Raw genomic sequence first — 22,120 nt, forward strand, 5'->3', positions numbered from 1 at the left:
TAATGCTGCTATGCATTTGGGTGTAAGAGTGTGTTTTTAAAGCTGACTATCAAAGTGGACAGTTGGAGTTTAATCTTATAGGGATACTCTGTCGACTGTGTATTTTCTAGCAACTTTTATCAGTCATTGGCTGAGGGCTTCTTGGGAGGTACAGATTTCCTGGAACTTGTGGCTTATTGAATGTACAATAAGCTCATGAATGGTGAGTTTTGTTTCTTTGGTGTGAAATAGGGCAGAACTTGATGTGGAAGAAACACAGTGTGCAAGGAAATGTGGGCTCAGACAGAGAGAGAACGATGAAATGGGAGTATCCTGGGTGATTTTTATTTATTTGAAGGGTCTGGGATTGGGTGATTCAAATCAACTTTAATCTAGCTCTGAAAGGGAGGATATTCCTGGGTGACACTTGGTCACATAAGAACAATGGTGATGAAGTGATGACAGTAGAAGCTGGATATGAGCCCATTGCTAAATGAATCAGAGGCAAGCAGATAGAAATAGCGTTGTGTGGATAATTCTTCTAAATTGTGAAATTATGCAAATGGCCTTTAGTTGGTGAGCATCATACTTAAAGTAACAGGACACAGCGGACACTAAAAAGAAAGGAAAGGAAAAAAAAAGTTGAAATGTTTCTAAAGCAACATTTGTGATTTGAATTTCAAATTTTCACTTTGTATACCAATGAACAAATTGAATTCCCTTTCCTAAAGTTTAGGTGAAAATAGGCAGATTAAATCAGTTATGAGATTTTTCAAAATGATGTGAAACCCCAAGAGTAAGGAATATGTAAGTAGGCTTATACTCTCTTGGGGAATACTAATGTCCAGTTTATGGCTAGTGTTTGGTTTGTGGGCCAAAGATAGGTGCTAGAATTTAGAATTCTAGAGATAATTTCTCCTTTGAAATAGAACGACAAAAATAATAATTGTCTTTTTATAAATTATGAACTTAAATTTGGGCTAGAATTTTATGAGCTAACTTCAGTAAGTTAATGTACATTTAAAGCAATACCAAATTGGAAATAAAATTCTAGTGGTAAGGGTAGATGATCATTTAAGTATTTTAAGAATTATGTATTATAAAGTGGTAATAAAACAAAATGCATAAGGGAAGGAGATTTTTTGCAAATTCCTGAAACTTCCTTCAGCTGCCTGTATGTGGCTTCTCCAGCCATGACTTCCCTGGCCTCCCCCACCTCCACACACCATTTCTCTTGGCCCCAAATACTCAGACATAAAAATAGTGTGAGTCACTTGCCATTTTCCCGTTTTCATTAATTCAACTGCTTCATTGATTTTGTCAAGATTCAGAGAATGGGTAATTAGTGCATCTAGGTTAATCTTCTTTGCCATATAATCAGAAACCAGTTTAGAGGCACCATCTCTGCCTTTCCAGCCTGGAAATACACAGATAAACAACAGATTTTATACACAAGAGCCAGTATACAAGAAAGGCCCTACAATTTGTTGCTGGAGGTGTTGGCTTTGAGGAAATACAAGGATTTCCTGCTAAAATATCTGGACCATCAGGAGAATGAATGCCTGTCCCAGCCATTTACTTTGTGTGGAAGGCTTTTATCCTGGAGGAGACCTCTGGGCCTGCAGAGGAGTATTTGTTTACAGCAACTAGAACATGGACCTCTTCTTAGAGATGCTTCGTGTGTGTGTGTGTGTGTGTGTGTGTGTGTGTGTGTTGATCTGCAGCTTCATGAAAGAGCCAAATATTTTAAGGGAAGAGAAGAACTTTCACCATGGCAGTGCTCAGTGACAGCTTTTGAAAAATGAATGTTTATAAAGCGAGATAAGAATAAAATGTGCCTTTAGGAAGTAAAATTGCACAGGAAAAGATGGGGTCAGTTAAGATAATATAAAACTTAGCATTGTATTTTCTCTGTTCTTGTGAGTCTCAAGAAACATTGTCTTCTTGTTTAGCACTGTGCTGAGCGACATGCCCAGTGAGTCACCACAAAGAATTTGGTGGTCTGCTCATTTCTGCAAAGGGTGAGTGATTTTGCAAGGAGGCAAGTGTCCTAAGCAGCTGGTTCTGTGACAGGGTCTTGGCAGTTATTTGCTTTTCTTGGTTCCAGCCCCCGCCAGTTTCTCCAGCCTTCCCAAAACTATTCTCAACACTATCTAAAACACTTCCAATACATTTATTTTCTGTTTAAGTTGGTTTTAATTATTTGTAATCAAGAATTCTGATGCTCTGTGTTATGACATGAGGCATGGTGTGTTTTTCTATTTGTTTTTATCATTTAAAAAGTTGAAGTGTAATTAATATGTAACATATTTGTTTTCTATGTATAATGATTTGATATATGTATATATTATAAAATTATTACTATTGAACTAAGTTTAGTTAACATCCATCACCACACATAGTTACCATTTTTTCTTGTGATAACAACTTTTGAAGTCTTTTCTACCTGTTGATTGGTGATCTGATAAAGCCTTTTTATATCTATGTAAAGAACACTTTCACTTGTTTTTTGTTTCTTCTGTTAACCAAAAAAACAAAAACAAAAACAAAAAAAGATGGGTCCAGGAACATAGAACTAGGCTAGACAGCGTTTGTGAACAAGGCCACTAATTTTAGGGGGAAATTGTTTCACTGTGTACATTATAGGAGGTTTAGCAGTCCTGTCCTTAGAGGCTATCCTTTAACTGAAAACCTTTGAAACCAGTGGATTATACTATCTGTAGAAGGAATTAACTTACATTCATGACCATTATACGAACGTATAGGTGTCGAGCAAAATAGTTTCCTTGTGAGTTTTATTTGAAATATTAGTGATCCTATTTAACAAGAGTTAACTGAGTATGTGTATTTGGAATCAACAATTATTGTCTCGAAGGGAAATATTGTCTCTAGAGGGAAATAGCAATGGGTATGTCTAATTATCCCAAATGGGGGAACTGATAATCAAACTGATTTATTATTCTTTTTGGCTGGCCATGCCGTTTTTCTACTCTATGCCCATGAATTCGGTAAGATTCCTGGTACCTACAGCACACTGCCATAAGTAGTTGGGAGAGCACAAATGGATCAGGCAGCTCCTGGTTCTCATCTCTTTTGCCCAAGAATTCAAATTTCCCCCAAATCTCTGGAAAAGTATATGTCTCTTAATTATCAGGTTGCTTGCTTATGAGCTTAGAATCCCACACAGATTTATTTTAGTTTGTTTTCCACTTCCTCAGTAAGAAAATGCTTCTAGAGTCTTTAAAATATATAAGTTGTAAGACAGGTTTAAAAAATGGAAAACCAAGAGATTGTATGAAAAATTTTTTTTCCTCTGGAAAAAATATTCTCTTTCAATTTTATCGGTCATTTCTCTTTTCAATCATGAGTTCATTATGTTTAATGTCTTTGAGTTGTACAATGCCAACTCGATTGTTTTGGGTAAGATTTAACATTAGTTGAACCATTTACTAAGAATTCAGTATATTCTCCAAAGAATTCCAGTTGGCCGTCATGTAACTGAATTGAATAGTTATTGATCACAGTATTGCCTTTCCTTTTTGATTTAGAATTTGCATTAAACTTTGGACACTAATCAATTAAAAAAAATCTCTTCCTTTGCATGAGAAGAAAAATTACTAAGAAGCAACTGCATACATCAATATTCATCCCTTTATCTTAGATACTTGTGTGTTGAAACAACTATAATCTAAAGCTCTCATTCAAGCATTCATTACACATTTCTCTACTTCCCTCCTCTATAATCCCACACATTTCCATTCTTCCCTGAATCATTCATACCTCCATAAACAGATCCCTTTAAAGAGCGTCCTGAGAAGAACAAGTGGCCACTGATGTTGAGTTGGACACCAATGATTAGCCCAATAATCACGCAGACCCCATGGCTCTCACGGCAGGAGGCCAGGGCAGCTGCCTGTTGTAAAGCAATGGAAAACAATGAGGGGTTAAGAGGTGTACTTGAGAGTTGGACCTAAGTCTGAATCTCAGCTTGACTGTTCTCAGTGGTCTGTTACATGCTTTTCTGATGCTCCTTGTCCTCATTTGAAATAACATTTATTTTGTAAGAAGGCACTGAAACATAAATAAGACATTGTGTGCTACAGAGTATAGTATCTGGTACAATAGATGAGAATAAAAAAATGAAAATAAAGGCACCCATGGTAGTAGTAATAATAATAATGACAGTAATAATTTTTATACTGACACGGGTGGTTAGTTAGAGCTGACATATTCATAGGGCTTCCCAGGTAGCCCTAGTGATAAAGGACCCTTCTCCCAGTGCAGGAGATGTTAGAGATGCAAGTTCAATCCCTGGGTTGGGAAGATCCCCTGGAGAAGGAAATGCAACCCCCCCTCCCCCCCGCCCCAGTATTTTTGCCTGGAGAATTCCATGCACAGAGGAGCCTGGTGGGCTATAGTCTGTGGGACTGCAAAGAGTCAGACATGACTGAAGCGACTTAGCATATTCTTTTAGATACTGAAAAATATAGTTGGCTATTTGTATAACATCATATATTAGCAAAGTTATAAATAAGCATGTTCCCATTATTTATTTTGAAACGCTATTTTTGGGAGCAAGACTATCTGCAGGAAAGCCTGTGATTTTGTTATATCATTTTTATAGATGAGGGGATTTATGTGTAGTGAGGAATGGAAACATTTTGTAAGCTGAGGAAAGGGTCTCAGTTGGAAGAGACAGATCTTGGGTTTTCATGGAGCTGATTAGAAGATGGAGACATGCAACCCAATAGTATGCTATTTCTACAGTCCCAAAGAAAGAGAGTCTCAATTTGTGAAATAATGTCCTATCCATTTATATTCTTACATAAACCATATTCAGCCAGAAAAATTACCATTTTTTCCCCTTCATTCTTGAACTCTTTTAATCAAGGTTGGTAAATAATGTTTCTTGGACGATTATCTCAGATCCAACATGATAGACTTTGTGAAAGTGTAGAGCTTTGCAGGGTCATTAATTATTCTTACCGCATTTAAATCTTCTGGCTTGGAAGTTATAGTTACTAAGCTGCTCCTTATTATGAAATAATTCAGTAAGAATTCCTTACAAAGCTTTTTTTTCCTGTCTATTGTAGGCTGTCTGCTTATTTGAAGGAACAGTATTGATATAATGGAACAGAGGGAGAAGAAAACTCAGTATGGGGGTTCAGTGTTTGGGATAGTGAATATATTTATAAGAGTAGACAGAAGGTGCCAGGTGGGATGTCAGGGGCACAAAGAGAATTAAATAGAAGATTGTGGAGGGAAGTTTAGAATTTTCACTCAGTTAAAAATCTGAAATAAAGACTGGGGGCTTCCCTGGTGGTCCAATCGATAAGAATCTGCCTTCCAATGCAGGGGACACAGATTCGATACCTGGTCAGGGAAGATCCCACCTGCCGTGGCATGACTAAGCCTGTGTGCCACAACTTCTGAGCCCATGCACTGCAACTACTGAAGCCCAGGCGCCTAGAGCCTCTGCTTCACAAGAGAAAATCCATGGAAATGAGAAGCCCGTGCACCACTATAGAGTAGCCCTCACTCACCACAACTAGAGGGAGCCCTATGTGCAGCAATGAAGACCTACCACAGCCAATAAATACATAAATCTTAAAACAAAAACAATGACTGATAGAAATAGCAGTGATTTTCATAATTCAAAATCACATACCACAGTTTCTGGATTTCCAATGACCTCAAAGCTAAAGTCCACACCATCACCTGTCAGGTCAAATAAAACTTCTTGGATGGGTTTCTCATAGTCCTGTGGGTTGATGCACTCGGTGGCACCCACTTCCTTTGCTTTCTCAAATTTGTCTTTGTTGATGTCCACTGCAATGATCCTGGTTGCTCCAGCTGCTTTGCAGCCCATGATAACAGACAGGCCAACTCCTCCCAGGCCAAACACAGCACAAGTGGAGCCTGGGGTCACCTGCATACCCAAAGGCAGAAAAAAAGAGCACAGAGAACAATACTGTTACTTAATTGGACAGACAAGATCTGAATGTACTTTTTTATGAGACATAAACAAAGGCCATCTTCAAATAAAACATGTGACTAGAGAGTTTTAGCTTCTCAACATATTTCTAGATATGGGATACTTTTTGACAGAGGAGCAAAAACTAACCTGTAAAAAGAGTTTTAAGTCTCAGGAATTAGGGTAAATAGAAGAAGTTTAATGAACTTTCATTGACTCTTAAGACTTATTTAACAAGAGTATTTAATTCCATATATTTTTGAGTTTTCCACCTTCTTGCAACATTTCCCTTCTCTTTTCTTTTGGATATCCATAAACTTTGCTTCACTTATAATGTCAGTGCCTTATAAGTAAAGACTTATTTTTTATTGGGTCTAAAATGAGACTAATTTAAATTGAACCCCATACTAAGTCCCTGGATAGTATAAGGACTAATGGAGATTGGAAAAAAATAAAGAACCAAAATTCACTTGCTGCTTCAGCCTGGATGGGAGAGGGGTTTGGGGGAGAATGGCTACATGGCTGAGTATGGCTGAGTGCCTTTGCTGTTCACCTAAAACTATCATAACATTGTTAATCGGCTATACTCCAATACAAATAAGAAATACAAAAGAAAAAAATTTTTAAAAAGGAAATTTATTAACCACTTAAAGAAAGAAGCTAGGCAGGTTTGGGTGATATTCAAGAAACTGTCATTTAACAGTAACCTACTCTAGAGTTCCCCAGTGGCCTAGTGGTTAGGATTCCAGGCTTTCTCTGCTGTGGCTTGTATTCAGTCCTTTGTTGGGAAACTGAGATCCTGCAAGTCAATGTGGTACCACCAAAAAGAAAAAAAAATAAAATCAAACAAAGCAGTAACCCACTCAACCAGAGTGGGGTTACCTGACTAGTCTGTTTTATATGCCAACATCTTCTCCATCAATTGGTCTTTTTACTTCCCTTTTGTTTTTATAGGAACTTTTCACCATCTGTTAAATAACAGAATAGAAGCTCAATGGGCACTTTTAGCTGTTGAATCCCAGCACCTGGAACAGTGAATGGCCCCATAAATGTATGTTGAAAGAAAAAAAGAATTAACTGGAATGTGGAAGGATATATAGTCATTTTAAAACTGTATTATGTTTCACTTCCAGGAATACCTGATGTCTCCACTTGTGAATGGCATCTAGACTTAATCTGCCACATACTACTGACCAAGAAGGAATGGGAAATATGTGCAAGGGAGTTTAGGTGACTAGGCAATAATAAAGAACTTGAGGATGTTTTGAGGCAGGTTTGCGAGTCTCTCTCAGGCTATATGATCAGACATGGCCCAGATACATAAGGCCTTCCAACTCCATATGTCAACAATTACATTCATAATGGATATAAATGCTTCTCACCTTGGCAGTATTGATTGCACCACCATACCCAGTAGAAAAACCACAGCTAACTAGGAATACTTTCTCCAGAGGTGCAGCTGCATCAATCTTGGCGACTGAGCTTTCATCCATTACTGTGTATTCAGAGAAGGTGCTTGTATTCCCAAAGTGGTATACTGGTTTTCCCTTGCAGGTAAATCTACTGGTACCATCAGACATCAGGTGGGTTTCTGCCTGTCTTTTATAGACAAAAGCAAACAAAAAACATTTATTTGGAAGCAGAAAGTTTAGATTCCTTTTAAGGAAATTGAATTAATTTTTCAAAAAAAAGTTTGTAAAAACTTACTTGAGTTTTATACAAAAATTGTCTGCAGAATTAAGGCAAGAGGTGCATTCACCACACTGTGGTAGAAAGAGTGCGATAACTTTATCTCCTAAGAAAGCAAAATTGTTTATTAAGGCATTATTTTTAAAGTAAAGAGATAGCGGTATCTCAGGAACTCAACAACAAGGCGCTCAAGAAAATATAACTAAGAATTAGTTCCACATTTAATTGTGCTTGCTATTGTGGAGAATACTTACGAAAAAGGGGATATCTTTGGCATGTGTGCCTAGCCCTGGGCTCAATGTCTGACTCCCAAGGGGCTGGCCTCAGATTTGCTTCCTTTCTAAGTTCCTCTTGAGGCACCAGATGGCTTTGTCATGTAGCCACTCAGCCAAGTCTTTTTTTACATTTCCTATAAAACTTCTGGTGTCAGGAATTGAATTTAAAATTGTCTGGATACCACAAACTCACAGAATAAGCTTCTGGATCCGGGAGAGAGGATTGTCTCCATGCTACCTTCTGTGTTTTATATCAATCCTTTCTCCAGAGGTAGGCAGTTTTTTCTACTAATGTTCAAAGTATAAGAAGAATATTAGAATAACCTGCCTGTGATGGACTTACTGACTGCCCCATTGTCTATCCTTGTAAACCAGAGCAATTTACTTCATATTTTCTGTAAAAATAATTTGTAGAATTTCATTTATTTTCAGTTTTTTAAAAAAATAATACATACTCATGGTAAAATTTAAACAGCACAAGTGAAAATTGACATCCAAGTCTCTAGTCTTCCTTCTCCCACCCTAAAGGCAATTACTTTTATCAATATCCAAGGTATTTTTCAGAGACATAATCCCTTTAGAAATACAAAAACTAGTATATTATGTACCCTATCATAGGCTTTGCTTTTTTATTTAACAGCTGATCTTGGAGATTTCTTATCTCAGAATGATACAGCATTCTATCATTTATTTAATATTTACATAGTATTCTGTTATATAAATATATTGTAATTTATATTTAAGCAGCACCCTGTGTACTGACAGACATTTAGGTTGTTTTCTATTTTTATTATTTCTTCCTCTCTGACATGAAAAAGAACAATGCAATGAATATTTTGAGCACGCATGGTCTGTGGTAGACAGAATTTCTAAAATGGCTCACCAAAGATGTCTTATCCTAATTCCCAGAAATTAAATATGTCAAGTTATCATGCCTGTGAATGTTACATGGAAAGAAGAGAGGCTTTGCAGATGTAATTAAGATTACTAAGCAATTGACATTAAAATAGGAGATTATCCTGGGTTATTTAGGTGGACCAAAGGACTTCCCTGGTGGCTCAGATGGTTAAGCATCTGTCTACAATGTGGGAGACCTGGTTCGATCCCTGGGTCAGGAAGTTCCCTGGAGAAGGAAATGGCAATCCACTCCAGTACTATTGCCTGGAAAGTCTCTTGGACAGAGGAGCCTGATAGGCTACAGTCCATGGGGTCGCAAAGAGTGGGACACGACTGAGCGATCTTCTTCACCAAAGATCCATGAAAGGAGACAAGAGGAAAGCAGAAGAGGAAGAAAAAGCGATTCAAAGCATGAGAAGGACTTGATGTGCCATTGCAGCTTTGAGGCTAGAAGTGGGTAAAGGGACCCCATGAGAAGGAATGTGAGCAGCTTCAAGGAGCTGAGGGCTGTAGCCCCAGCTGACAGCCTATCAACTGAGGTTGAGAACTTTAGTCTTACAGCCTTAAAGGTTGTCAGCCCTAAATATTACACTTTCAAGTCTTTGCTAATTTTTTAGATAAACAGTTTTTCTGTTGTCTTTAAAATTTTAATTTATTTAGGGTTTGAGATTGGGCATCTTCTTAGATGCTTAAAAAGCATTTGTGTGTATATGTGTATATATCTATATCTCTCTATATATTTCCTTCCAAACTAGATGTACATTTCCTTTGCCAATTTTCATAAGTTAGTGTTAAAGAATTCTTTATAAATTAAAGAAATCTGCCCGTCATATTGGCTTGTTGATTTGGGGGAAGGGTATTTTTTTAACACAGAATTTTAAAGAACTTTATTTTCAAATTTATCGATATGTTATTTTACATCTGAATTTTTTGTGTTGGTTAAAATTTCCTTCTCTTCTCTGAGGTATTACAAAATGTTCTGTTACAATAATTTATAATACTTCTATGGTTTCGCTTTTCACATTTAATTCTTGGATTCATATAGCATCTTTCTATAAAAATGTAATAGCAACTCAAGTTACTTTTATTCTCCAGAAAACTATCCAGTTGTTTCAATATTATATGTTGAAATCCATGTTCCCCCCTCAAAATTGAAAGGCAAACTTAATCCTATATTAAATTCCTACATTAATTTGATCCAGTTCTGAACTTCTTCCCTATTTAGTTCACTAATGTGTTCAACTGTTTATCATAGTTGAACTATTTATCATACTTATCATATGCTTCATTTAAACAATTGTTCAACAGTTTCTCTCAGTTGATTTTTTTGAGGAAATTTTTGTCTCATTTGCACTTTCTTTCAAGTTCAATTTCAGTACATTCTATTTTTTATTTTTATTAATATCAAAATATAAGTATAAAGAATACATTTAGTATTTTTCTGTAATTTATACTTAACCCTCCTTTTCTAAGAAATGGGCAATATTTTACCTTTTATTTCATTTATGCTTAACATAATTTAAGGGATACTTTTTATTCCTGAGGTGGGTTCCAAGTTGCTGCTATCTCCTAATTCCAGGCACCAGTTCATACCTGCTTTCACTGTGCTTACTCCTTCTCCCACACTCTCGACTATTCCAGCTCCTTCATGGCCCATAATGATAGGGTAGTGTTGGTGCTGAAGATTTTTATCCTTCAACATTTTCATCTCAGTCCCACAGAGCGCCGTGGCCACCATCTGTATGGAAGGCAAAGAGGAATATAGTTTTCTCTGTCTCAGAGATGTTGTAGAATTGTTAATGTTGTAAAGTGTTTTGGTAGTTTGATATGCTGCATTAATATTAATGCATTAATTTCTTAGTTTTAATTCTGGACAAGGGCCAGTAATGTGTTTCAATCAATACAATGTTTTTCACTAGCTAATTTTGTTATCAAATGATTTTAAAACTTACTGGAGAGGGTAGGATGGGCTCAGAAGAGACCGTTGTAAAACCACATGTGGCATCAAAGGTCTCACTTTGTGCTTCACTGTAGCTTGTGGGTGGGAGTGTGGAGGAGCAAGACCAATTATAGAAGTGAAGGAATTGGAATATAGGAAGGAGAGGGATAATGCCTCCTATTATAATTGAGGTTTTAATTTATTTCACATGAGGGCTTTACAGTTATGTTATTGGTACAAGTTGTAATACCACTTTTTGTTGTAAATCAGCCAGATAGTTTAAAGTGGAGGCACTCAGAGCAGTGGTTACTAAGGAGTTCAGAGCTGAAATCTTGGCTCTGCACCCCTGTTTAACTGTGTGATCAGGGGAGGAATTGTCCTTCTGAGTCTCAGTCTATTCATCTCTAAAATGGGTATGGGGTTGGAATGCATGTGCGTGCACACACACACACACATACACACACATGGCTAAGTCAAGAATTAAAATCTATTGAAATTTGACCATGTAAAAGGGGGATAATTTGAAGGGTATCATAAAATTGCCTGTAACCTGACTGTAAGCAGTGCAGTTAGAATTAATGGATCTAGAAATCCATCAAGCAGCCTTTGTCTTCATCTGTCTACTTTGACTCAGTGTGTGTATAGCTGCATTTTCCTATCATTCTCAGAAGACAGGCTTTCTCTTATTCATATGATCGCATGGTTAAAAATGACTGCCAGCCTTTAGTCCTTCCAGCCTCTCTAGTTCCCTCCATCCCCTGTCTTGCTCAGACTTTGTATCTTGTTCAAATTCTTGAGTGAGAGATTCAGATTTGTAGCTTATCAGATAATGGCTCCCTCCATCCCCTGTCTTGCTCAGACTTTGTATCTTGTTCAAATTCTTGAGTGAGAGATTCAGATTTGTAGCTTATCAGATAATGGCTGGATGTTTTTGAGTTGGTGTCCACATCTCTCTGTATGAGTTGCGATCCTGTGGGTGGAGAGTGAATAGAGATGGCCAAATGACCTTCTGTGCACTCCATGGATCATATAGGCCAGAGAAGACTTTTTGAAAAGAGGGCATGGATTGCACAGGCAAGGTAACTCAGAAAATGATGATCCCTCTGTGATCCATTAATAAACAATACTTATTCATCATTACTAACATTAAATAGTGAAAATTCAAAAGAAACTGAACTAGAAGTCAGGTGAGCTACCTTCTGGACTGGTAGCCTTTTATTAGAATCACCTAGGGGAGATTTAAAAACTCTAATGATCAGCCTGTGTGCATGCTAAGCTGCTTCAGTTGTGTCTGACTCTTTGTAACCCTATGGACTATAATCTGCCAAACTCCTCTGTCCAGGGGATTCTCCAGGCAAGAATACTGAGTGGATTGCCATGCCCTCCTCCAGGGAATCTTCCCAACCCAGGGATCAAACCCAGGTCTCCTGCTTGGCAGGAGGGTTCTTTACCACTAATGCCCCTTAGGAAGCCCAATCAGACTGCACTCCACACCAGATAAATCACAAATTCAAAATGTCTAAGGGTGGGATTCAGTTTTCAGCATTTTCTAAAGCTCCCAAATGATTCCAGACATATAAGCAAGGTTGAGAAAAGCAGTTGAAGTCTCTGTTCTTATTTAACCGCTAGAAGAGTCCTGTACATTATTGATTTTCATCTTATTTTTAAAATAACAGGTATCTGTAAGCCTCTTCCAGCTCTAACCTGAATTCCAAAGACTGAGTCTTGATTTATCTATAATCAAACAAAATTTCATAAAACATACAGTCAATCCTTCTTATCCATGGGTTTTTCATCCATGGATTCAACCAATAAGGGATTGAAATTATTTTTAAAAAATCCATAAAGTCCCCCAAACAAAACTTGAATTTGATGCATGCTGGCAACTATTTATATACCATTTACATTGTATTTATAACAATTTGTATAGCATTTATCTTGTATTAGGTATTTTTAAGTAACCTAGGCGCTAGTGGTAAAGAACCTTTCTGCCAATGCAGGAGATGTAAGAGACATGGGTTTGACCCCTGGGTCAGGAAGATCCCCTGGAGGAGGGCACAACAACCCATTCCAGTATTCTTGCATGGAGAATCCTATGGACAGAGACTGGCGGACTACAGTCCATAGAGTCACAAAGAGTCAGACACAACTGAAGTGACTTAGCAGAGGTGAATAAAGTATACAGGAGAATATGTGTAAGTTATATGCAAATACCACACCATTTTATATAAGGAATTTGAGCCTCCTAGGATTTTGGTATGGAGTGGGGGAGTCTTGGTACCAATCCCCTGCAGATATAGGGGGAGGACTGTATTTCAAGGTAACTTAAATATCATGAAGAATATCATAAAGAAAATTGAAAGTACAGATTAAAGTAAGGTTTGTGGGTAGAAACTTATTTTAATTAGTAGTAGTTAAAAATAAGTGTCCATTGGGTATGTAACCTATGCTATACCTTCCCAACTGTTTCTCTGTTTGGATTTGAAGACTAATGGAAATGTTTAATAAAAAAGAAATAGGATCGTCCCAGTGCACCAGCCCCAAGCATCCAGTATCGTGCATCAAACCCAGACTGGTGACTCGTTTCATATATGATATTATACATGTTTCAATGCCATTCTCCCAAATCATCCCACCCTCTCCCTCTCCCACAGAGTCCAAAAGACTGTTCACTGGGACGACCCAGAGGGATGGTATGGGGAAGGAGGAGGGAGGAGGGTTTAGGATGGGGAACACGTGTATACCTGTGGCAGATTCATGTTGATATATGGCAAAACAAATATAATATTGTAAAGTTAAAAAATAAAATAAAATAAAATAAAAAAAAAAGAAATAGGAGAGCATATAGTTTTCTTTCTGAGTTGAACATTGTGAAAAGAATGTATAACCTACAGTGAACAGCTCTGAGTTTTGGTGTGGAAATATTGTGGATTTTTTTTTTTTTACCTTTATGCGAACTTCTTTTGCCTTTGGTGGAGCCACTTCTACCTCCTCAATGGAAAATGATCCACCAGGCTTCCAGACTATGGCTGCTTTGCACCTGATAACCTGGGAAAAAGAATATGGAGGCAGAAAGGGAAACTCCTTAGGATTGGGAGTTAGAGCATTCCTATATTAATGATTATTAGAAGGTTGAATCCAATTCTTTCACACTCAAGCCTAGATTAAAAAAAAAAAAAAAGGAATAAATCATTGCTTAAATATACTCAGAATGTAGCCTCTTGACCTCAACTCAACTTTTCTTGTACTATCAGTCTCTGTATTCAAATCAGTCTTGCAATTCTAACTGTATGTACATACTGCTACACAACCAAGAGGATAGATGTCATACTTTTGATCTTATGATGAACGAAGTAGTTCAGTTTCAGGGTAGAAATGACATTGCAGTCTGAGAGTTATTTGTGGTCCTAGGTATGGGAGAGAATCAGTTTTGGGGTGCAGGCAGGAATGGAGACCATCTAGCTGTGGCATTTCATCAAATGGTGGTGGTCACTGGCAGACTGAGATTGAAGAGGTTGTTGGTGGTAAGGTAGTCCTTCAAGGGTTCTGATTTCAGCCCGTCATCGTTCTCACTATAAATTATTATCCTATGTGATTTCACCTAGTTTATACAGAATCAATTATTACTTTTATATAGATGATCTTTGCAACAGACTTGTTACTAAGCTTTAGATTCTATTCATTGGCTATTTGAATGTGCTTAGTTGCTCAGTCATGTCCAACTCTTTGAGACCCTTTGGACTGTCCTACAGGTATCTCAAATTCAACATGATAAAACATGAAGACACTGTTATTTCTTTCTTCTACCACCCCCCTTCCCTTGACCAGTGGTGGACACAGCACACAATTTGTTCTTTGCTTTCTCTGTTTCAATGAGTTGCCATGTAATCTATTCAATAATACAAGAAAGAAACCTGGAAAGAGCCTTGATTTGTCTCTTTCCCTCAACCTCCACAATCTAAAAATTTCTGTAATCTGACCCCTCTTCTCCATTTCTGCTGCTACTGTGTGGTCCAGTCCTCATTGCCTTTCACCTGGCTTGGTTCATCACCTTGAAGTCCATCTTTTATAGCGTTGCTGTGCTTAGCTGCTCAGTTGTGTGTCTGACTCTTTGTGACCCCATGGACTGTAGCCCGCCAGGCTCCTCTGTCAATGGGGATTCTCCAGGCAAGAATACTGGAGTGGGTTGCCATGCCCCCCTGGGGATCTTCTTAACCCAGACCTGAATTGAACCCAGGTCTCCCAATTGCAGGCAGATTCTTCACTGTCTGAGCCACAGGGAAGCCCTGAACTATAATCCTTATCATGCTAATTCCCTACCTAAAAATGATATTGTCACCAATTGTTTGTCAGGATCTGTTGACATGGTCTACAGAGCTTTCCATGATCTTCCTGTCAGTCTTTCCAACCTTATTTCTAGTCATTTCCTGCCCTCAGGAACAACAGAAAAATTCTGGATAATTTTGTTCTGTTTTTCCTCATGTTTCGTCTACCTGCAAAACTGTCTCCTCCTTTACCTGGTGAATTCTTACATCTGTAAGTTTTCTTTTATATGTCACTTTCTCTGGGAAGCCAGGCAAGATTAGGAGCAATGCCCCTCTCTTTTTTACTACCCCTGGACTCTCTTTCATAATTACTATGTCTCTGTATGAGATCCTTTAAGGAGGGGATATATCTTTAACTTTGGAAAGTTTGATATACGGCTTGATATATTGCCTATTAAAGGACTGAAAAAAAAAAAAAAAACCACTGAAGAAAGGCAAGGCACATAAAAGGAATAAAAGAAAAGGGGAAGGAGAAGGAGAGATATTAAGATTAAGATTGTCTTCCACTTTTAGGAGTATAGAGAGTAGTTGAGTGATGCTGCTAAGTCGCTTCAGTCGTGTCCGACCCTGTGCGACCCCATAGACGCCAGCCCACCAGGCTCCCCCGTCCCTGGGATTCTCCAGGCAAGAACACTGGAGTGGGTTGCCATTTCCTTCTCCAGGTGTTGGTAAATAGACAAGCACACAGGTTGACACATTTATGATATGACATAAAAAAGAATGCCATACTTACTTTCCCGGTAGTACTCATGCTGATTTTCTCTGTGTTCTTCTGGCCACAGATGAATATACTGAGAAAAGGAGATTCTGGTTACTTTCAAAGTCCAAGGGAGTAGAGGTCACTGTTTGATCAAGAGGCTGAGTCCTGACCTTTGTGTATTAATCAGGTAATTAATACACCTCATAACTGGAAACAGATGTTCCTGTTCCTTGATGGAAGTTCCTAATTATAATATGAAAAAGATTTAGCTCAGTGCAAAAGCACAAAAGGTGAAATTGTGCAGTTTTTCTTCTATTAGTCATGAGGTTCCCTCTTAGTATCCATTCTGTTGAGTTTTAAATTTGGTCTTCTAAATGTCCAAGTTTAAAATTTCTATTAACATGTATAAAATTGTGTCTGTGTTGTTTTCCCAATGCAGGTATGGTATCTATGAGTCTAAATTTGAGTAACCCATTGGTTTTCCAAGCATGTGTCACATTGTTGAGGAATTAGGATATTACTAGCTAGTTTTATCTAGGAGTTTAGCATAAGCTCCTCACCTCTTGGTATGCTGAGCTGGTTACTCAGAGAAATTGAAACCAATTTGTGTAAGAAGCCTAACAATCAGGATTTGAATTTGAGCAAATCTCTGTATGTGGATTAAGAGACTTGACCAGGACCCTGATGAACATGAGGAAAAGGAAATACATTCCCAATGAAAGGTAACACCAGTAGGCAGGTTTTAGCTAGGAGGGAAGAAAAGAAGATTAAATGCTCTTTCTGTGTCATGATATGAGCATATGATTTTCTTCCTTAGCCTGTGAGATTACAGTGGATTATATTGATTAATTTTCAAATACTGAACAAGCTTTACATATCTGGAACAAATTCTACTTGGTGTATTAGTTTTCTTTTTTTGCACTGTCTTTGTCTGATTTTAGTTTCATTACTGATTATTACTAGTAATAATAATTTCATAAAATTATTTCTTCTTCTTCTGTTTTCTGGGAGAGAGTGTATAGAATTGACATTAATTCCTTAAATGTTTGGTTGAATCCTTCAATGAAACCATCTGGATCTAGAGATTTCTATTTGGGGATGTTTAAAATTGTGAATTCAATTACCTTTGTCTTTGTTAGGTGGTTGGTTTGGTTTAGTCTCTAAGTTGTGTCTGATTCTTGCAACCCTATGGATTCTAGCCCACCAGGCTCCTCTGTCCAGAGGATTTTCCAGACAAGAATATGTAAATACTCTGTTTTGTATTTTAGTCTGCAGTCTTTGAGCAATTACTCCGTTTCATCTAATTTGTCAAATTTATGTGTGTAGAATTACTAACGAAGAGTGAAAGTGAAAGTTGCTCAGTCTTGTCTGACTCTTTGTAACCCCATGGACTATATATACCATGGAATTCTCCAGGCCAGAATACTGAGGTAGGTAGCTTTCCCCTTCTTCAGGGGATCTTCCCAACCCAAGGATGGAACCCACGTCTCCCGCATTGCAGGTGGATTCTTTACCAGCTGAGCCACAGAAGTGTTAGTATTCCCTTATTACTCTTTTGATGTTTGCAGTGTCTGTAGTAATATACTCTGTTTGACTCCTATTATTGATAATTTGTGTCTTTTTTCTGTTTTTCTTTGTCAGAAGCCACTCTTATATTTCAGGCATTCATTTGATGCTGGGGTAATGATAATGAATGTGATATTCAGAGTCCACAGTCTCATAGTGTGAACAAATAATCAGACAATTATAATACAGTGTTTGACATGGTATTATAGAGGGAGTAGAATATGCAATAGAAACAGAGAGGAAGTATATGTAATCTATATTTCTGGGAGCCCAAGGCTGATAGAGTTGGGCCAAGAGAACGCACTGGTCATAGCAAACACCCTCTTCCAACAACACAAGAGAAGACTCTACACATGGACATCACCAGATGGTCAACACCGAAATCAGATTGATTATATTCTCTGCAGCCAAAGATGGAGAAGCTCTATACAGTCAGCAAAAACAAGACCAGGAGCTTACTGTGGCTCAAATCATGAACACCTTATTGCCAAATTCAGACTTAAATTGAAGAAAGTAGGGAAAACCATTAGACCATTCAGGTATGACCTAAATCAAATCCCTTATGATTATACAGTAGAAGTGAGAAATAGATTTAAGGGACTAGATCTGATAGACAGAGTGCCTGAAGAACTATGTATGGATGGAGGTTCATGACATTGTACAGGAGACAGGGATCAAGACCATCCCCATGGAAAAGAAATGCAAAAAAAGCAAATGGCTGTCTGGGGAGGCCTTACAAATAGCTGTGAAAAGAAGAGAAGTGAAAAGCAAAGGAGAAAAGGAAAGATATTCACATTTGAATGCAGAATTCCAAAGAAAACAAGAAGAGATAAGAAAGCCTTCCTCAGCGATCAATGCAAAGAAATAGAGGAAAACAACAGAATGGGAAAGGCTAGCAATCTCTTCAAGAAAATTAGAGATACCAAGGGAACATTTCATGCAAAGATGGGTACAATAAAGGACATAAAAGGTATGGACCTAACAGAAGCTGAAGATATTAAGAAGAGGTGGCAAGAATACACAGAAGAACTGTACAAAAAAAATCTTCATGACCCAGATAATCACGATGGTGTGATAACTCACCTAGAGCCAGACATCCTGGAATGTGAAGTCAAGTGGGCCTTAGAAAGCATCACTAGGAACAAAGCTAGTGGAGGTGATGGAATTCCAGTTGAGCTATTTCAAATCCTGAAAGATGATGCTGTGAAAGTGCTGCACTCAATATGCCAGCAAATTTGGAAAACTCAGCAGTGGCCACAGGACTGGAAAAGGTCCGTTTGCATTCCACTCCCAAAGAAAGGCAATGCCAAAGAATGCTCAAACTACCACACAATTGCACTCATCTCACATGCTATTAGAATAATGCTGAAAATTCTCCAAGCCAGGCTTCGGCAATATATGAACCGTAAACTTCCAGATGTTCAAGCTGGATTTAGAAAAGGCAGAGGAACCAGAGATCAAATTGCCAAAATCTGCTGGATCATGGAAAAAGCAAGAGAGTTCCATAAAAACATATATTTCTGCTTTATTGACTATGCCAAAGCCTTTGACTGTGTGGATCACAATAAACTGTGGAAAATTCTTCAAGAGATGGGAATACCAGACCACCTGACCTGCCTCTTGAGAAATTTGTATGCAGGTCAGGAAGCAACTTAGAGCTGGACATGGGAAAACAGACTGGTTCCAAATAGGAAAAAGAGTACATCAAGGCTGTATATTGTCACCCTGCTTATTTAACTTACATGCAGAGTACATCATGAGAAACGCTGGGCTGGAAGAAGCACAAGCTGGAATCAAGATTGGCGGGAGAAATATCAATCACCTCAGATATGCAGATGACACCACCCTTATGGCAGAAAGTGAAGAGGAATTAAAAAGCCTCTTGATGGAAGTGAAAGAGGAGAGTGAAAAAGTTGGCTTAAAGCTCAACATTCAGAAAACTAAGATCATGGCATCCAGTCCCATCACTTCATGGGAAATAGATGGGGAAACAGTGGAAACAGTGGCAGACTTTATTTTTTGGGGCTCCAAAATCACTGCAGATGGTGATTGCAGCCATAAAATTAAAAGACACTTACTCCTTGGAAGGAAAGTTATGACCAACCTAGATAGCATATTCAAAAGCAGAGATATTACTTTGCCAACATCCATCTAGTCAAGGCTATGGTTTTTCCTGTGGTCATATATGGATGTGAGAGTTGGACTGTAAAGAAAGCTGAGTGCTGAAGAATTGATGCTTTTGAACTGTGTATTGGAGAAGACTCTTGAGAGTCCCTTGGACTGCAAGGAGATCCAACCAGTCCATTCTAAAGCAGATCAGTTCTGGGTGTTCATTGGAAGGACTGATGCTGAGGCTGAAACTCCAATACTTTGGCCACCTCATGCGAACAGTTGACTCATTGGAAAAGATTCTGATGCTGGGAGGGATTGGGGGCAGGAGGAGAAGGGGACGACAAAGGATGAGATGGCTGGATGGCATCACTGACTCGATGCACATGAGTTTGTGTGAACTCTGTGAGTTGGTGATGGACAGGGAGGTCTGGTGTGCTGCGATTCATGGGGTTGCAAAGAGTCGGACACAACTGAGCAACTGAACTGAACTGAACTGCAGGGTCTTGCTATAATGAGATTTGGACAATGGCTGGGAGTTAGGAACAGAGTTTGGTGGGGATGGGGTTTGAGTATGGCTGAGTGGGAAGGCTCACAGACAAGGACTCTGGTATCTTTTAAAGGACAGGAACTGGGGGAAGACTGAAAGAAGTTCAATGTAATTAAGGCACAAGGAATGAAATGAAAGATGTGAGGTTAACGTGAAAGATTCATGTAGAGAAAGGAGTGGTGAGAATGCCAAATTTACTTAGCTGGTAATTGGCTATGGGATTCTGGTAAGTCTGTACACTGAGCTTCCCTTGGCCTTGATTTTCTTCCCCACAAAATGAAGGTGACAGCCAAATAATCTCAGAAATTACCTCTGCCCATACCCGAACAAAGCTAAATTTAATAGGTCCCTTTGCAGAAAGGTTCCACAGATGGTTTCTGATAGTGAGATTGGGAAAGGTTAATAATATTCTAGTCTGGGAATCTGTATAACAACCAGAGCTTGGTCTGCATTTGGTTTTTCTCATAAAGGTTCATCTCAGTTTCTTTGCACTCTGTTTTGTTCTATTATCACATGCACCGTTAATACTACAAAGAGTAATGTTATTTATTTTAATGTTTGGTGCCAACGTCTGTTGTTGCTAAATCATAGATAATTATTAAGCCAATTTCAAAAAAGAAAATGTAAATAAAAGTAATATTTCCTCATACTCCAATTAAATAATGTAAATTGCTTGAGGACTTTGTGAATAAGTTGGGGAAAAACTACCATTTTTCTAGGGTCAAATTCTGAAATAAGGTTTCAAGGTAGGTAAGATGACTATATTAAATTAATACCTATGGCTTCTTTATAGCTACTACCTGTTTGTCATATTTAATGTGAAGAGCAGAAATGGCACCTTTTCTGACCTTTTTATGTGCTTGTAAACTCCGCAAAAGTTTTATGTGCTTGTAAACTCTGCAAAAGTAGCCACTTCAGCAGTAATAGCATGTTCTCCATCAAATTAGCATCAATGCCTCTTTCATCTCGGTTTGTTTCCAAGGCAAAGCATTCAATATCACAGTAATACAAACCTATGCCCCAACCACTAATGCCGAAGAAGCTGAAGTGGAACAGTTCTATGAAGGCCTACAAGACTTCTAGAACTAACACCAAAAATATATGTCCTTTTCATCACAGGGATTGGAATGCAAATGTAGGAAGTCCAGAGATAACCTGGAGTAACAGGCAAGTTTGATCTTGGAGTACAAAATGAAGTAGGACAAAGGCTAACAGAGTTTTGCCAGGAGAACAACTGATCATAACAAACACCCTCTTCCAACAACACAAGAGATGACTCTACCCATGGACATCCCAAATGGTCAGTACTGAAATCAGACTGACTGTATTCTTTGCAGTTAAAGGTGGAGAAACTCTATATAATCAGCAAAAGCAAGACCAGGATCTGACCGTGGCTCAGATCATGAACTCATTTTTGCAAAATTCAGGCTTAAACTGAAGAAAGTAGGGGAAACCCCTAAATTCAGTATGACCTAAATAAAATCCCTTATAATTATATAGTAAAAGTTGACAAATAGATTCAAGGGGTTAGATCTGTTAGACAGACTGCCTGAAGAACTGTGGATGGAGGTTCATAACATTGTATAGGAGGCAAGGACCAGAACCACTCCAAAGAAAAAGAAATGCAAGAAGGCAAAATGGTTGTCTGAGGAGGCCTTCGGAGAAGGCAATGGCACCCCACTCCAGTACTCTTGCCTGGAAAATCCCATGGATGGAGGAGCTTGGTGGGCTACAGTCCATGGGGTCGCTAAGAGTCAGACACGACTGAGCAACTTCACTTTCACTTTTCACTTTCATGCACTGGAGAAGGAAATGGCAACCCACTCCAGTGTTCTTGCCTTGAGAATCCCAGGGATGGGGGAGCCTGGTGGGCTGCCATGTATGGGGTCGCACAGAGTCGGACACGACTGAAGTGACTTAGCAGAGGAGGCCTTAAAAATAGCTGAGAAAAGAGGAGAAGTGAAAGGCAAAAGAGAAAAAGAAAGATATATCCATCTGAATGCAAAGTTCCAAAGAACAGCACAGAGAGATAAGAAAGTCTTCTTAAGTAAACAGCTCAAAGAAAAAGAGGAAAAAAAAATAGAATGGGAATGATTAGAGATCTCTTCAAGAAAATT

The 22,120-nt window shown here is 38.3% G+C and overlaps 1 protein-coding gene across 4 annotated transcripts in view; it reads right to left on the minus strand.

Annotated features, from left to right (window-relative positions):
- Window positions 1-302: 302 nt before the first annotated feature.
- LOC147371011 (alcohol dehydrogenase 6-like) overlaps window positions 303-22,120 on the minus strand; it is a 70,002-nt gene continuing 48,184 nt past the window's right edge. For 2 of the 4 annotated variants that reach the window (XM_086406703.1, XM_086406704.1), the window contains 9 exons: window positions 15,812-15,869; window positions 13,700-13,801; window positions 10,408-10,552; window positions 7,661-7,748; window positions 7,336-7,552; window positions 5,648-5,908; window positions 3,760-3,892; window positions 1,258-1,396; window positions 303-593 (listed from right to left, as the gene is read on the minus strand). In XM_086406703.1, coding sequence (XP_086262829.1) covers window positions 569-593; window positions 1,258-1,396; window positions 3,760-3,892; window positions 5,648-5,908; window positions 7,336-7,552; window positions 7,661-7,748; window positions 10,408-10,552; window positions 13,700-13,801; window positions 15,812-15,829 — 1,128 coding nt within the window. In that variant the 5' untranslated portion in view covers window positions 15,830-15,869 and the 3' untranslated portion in view covers window positions 303-568. Of the gene's footprint in view, window positions 594-1,257; window positions 1,397-3,759; window positions 3,893-5,647; window positions 5,909-7,335; window positions 7,553-7,660; window positions 7,749-10,407; window positions 10,553-13,699; window positions 13,802-15,811; window positions 16,022-22,120 lie in introns of all 4 variants that reach the window. The other 2 variants (XM_086406701.1, XM_086406702.1) reach the window with 1 other exon arrangement.

This window comes from Bos grunniens, chromosome 6, assembly GCF_055505025.1.
Source record: "Bos grunniens cultivar Pamir isolate PY7600 chromosome 6, Bosgru_T2T1.0, whole genome shotgun sequence".
NCBI lineage: Eukaryota > Metazoa > Chordata > Mammalia > Artiodactyla > Bovidae > Bos > Bos grunniens.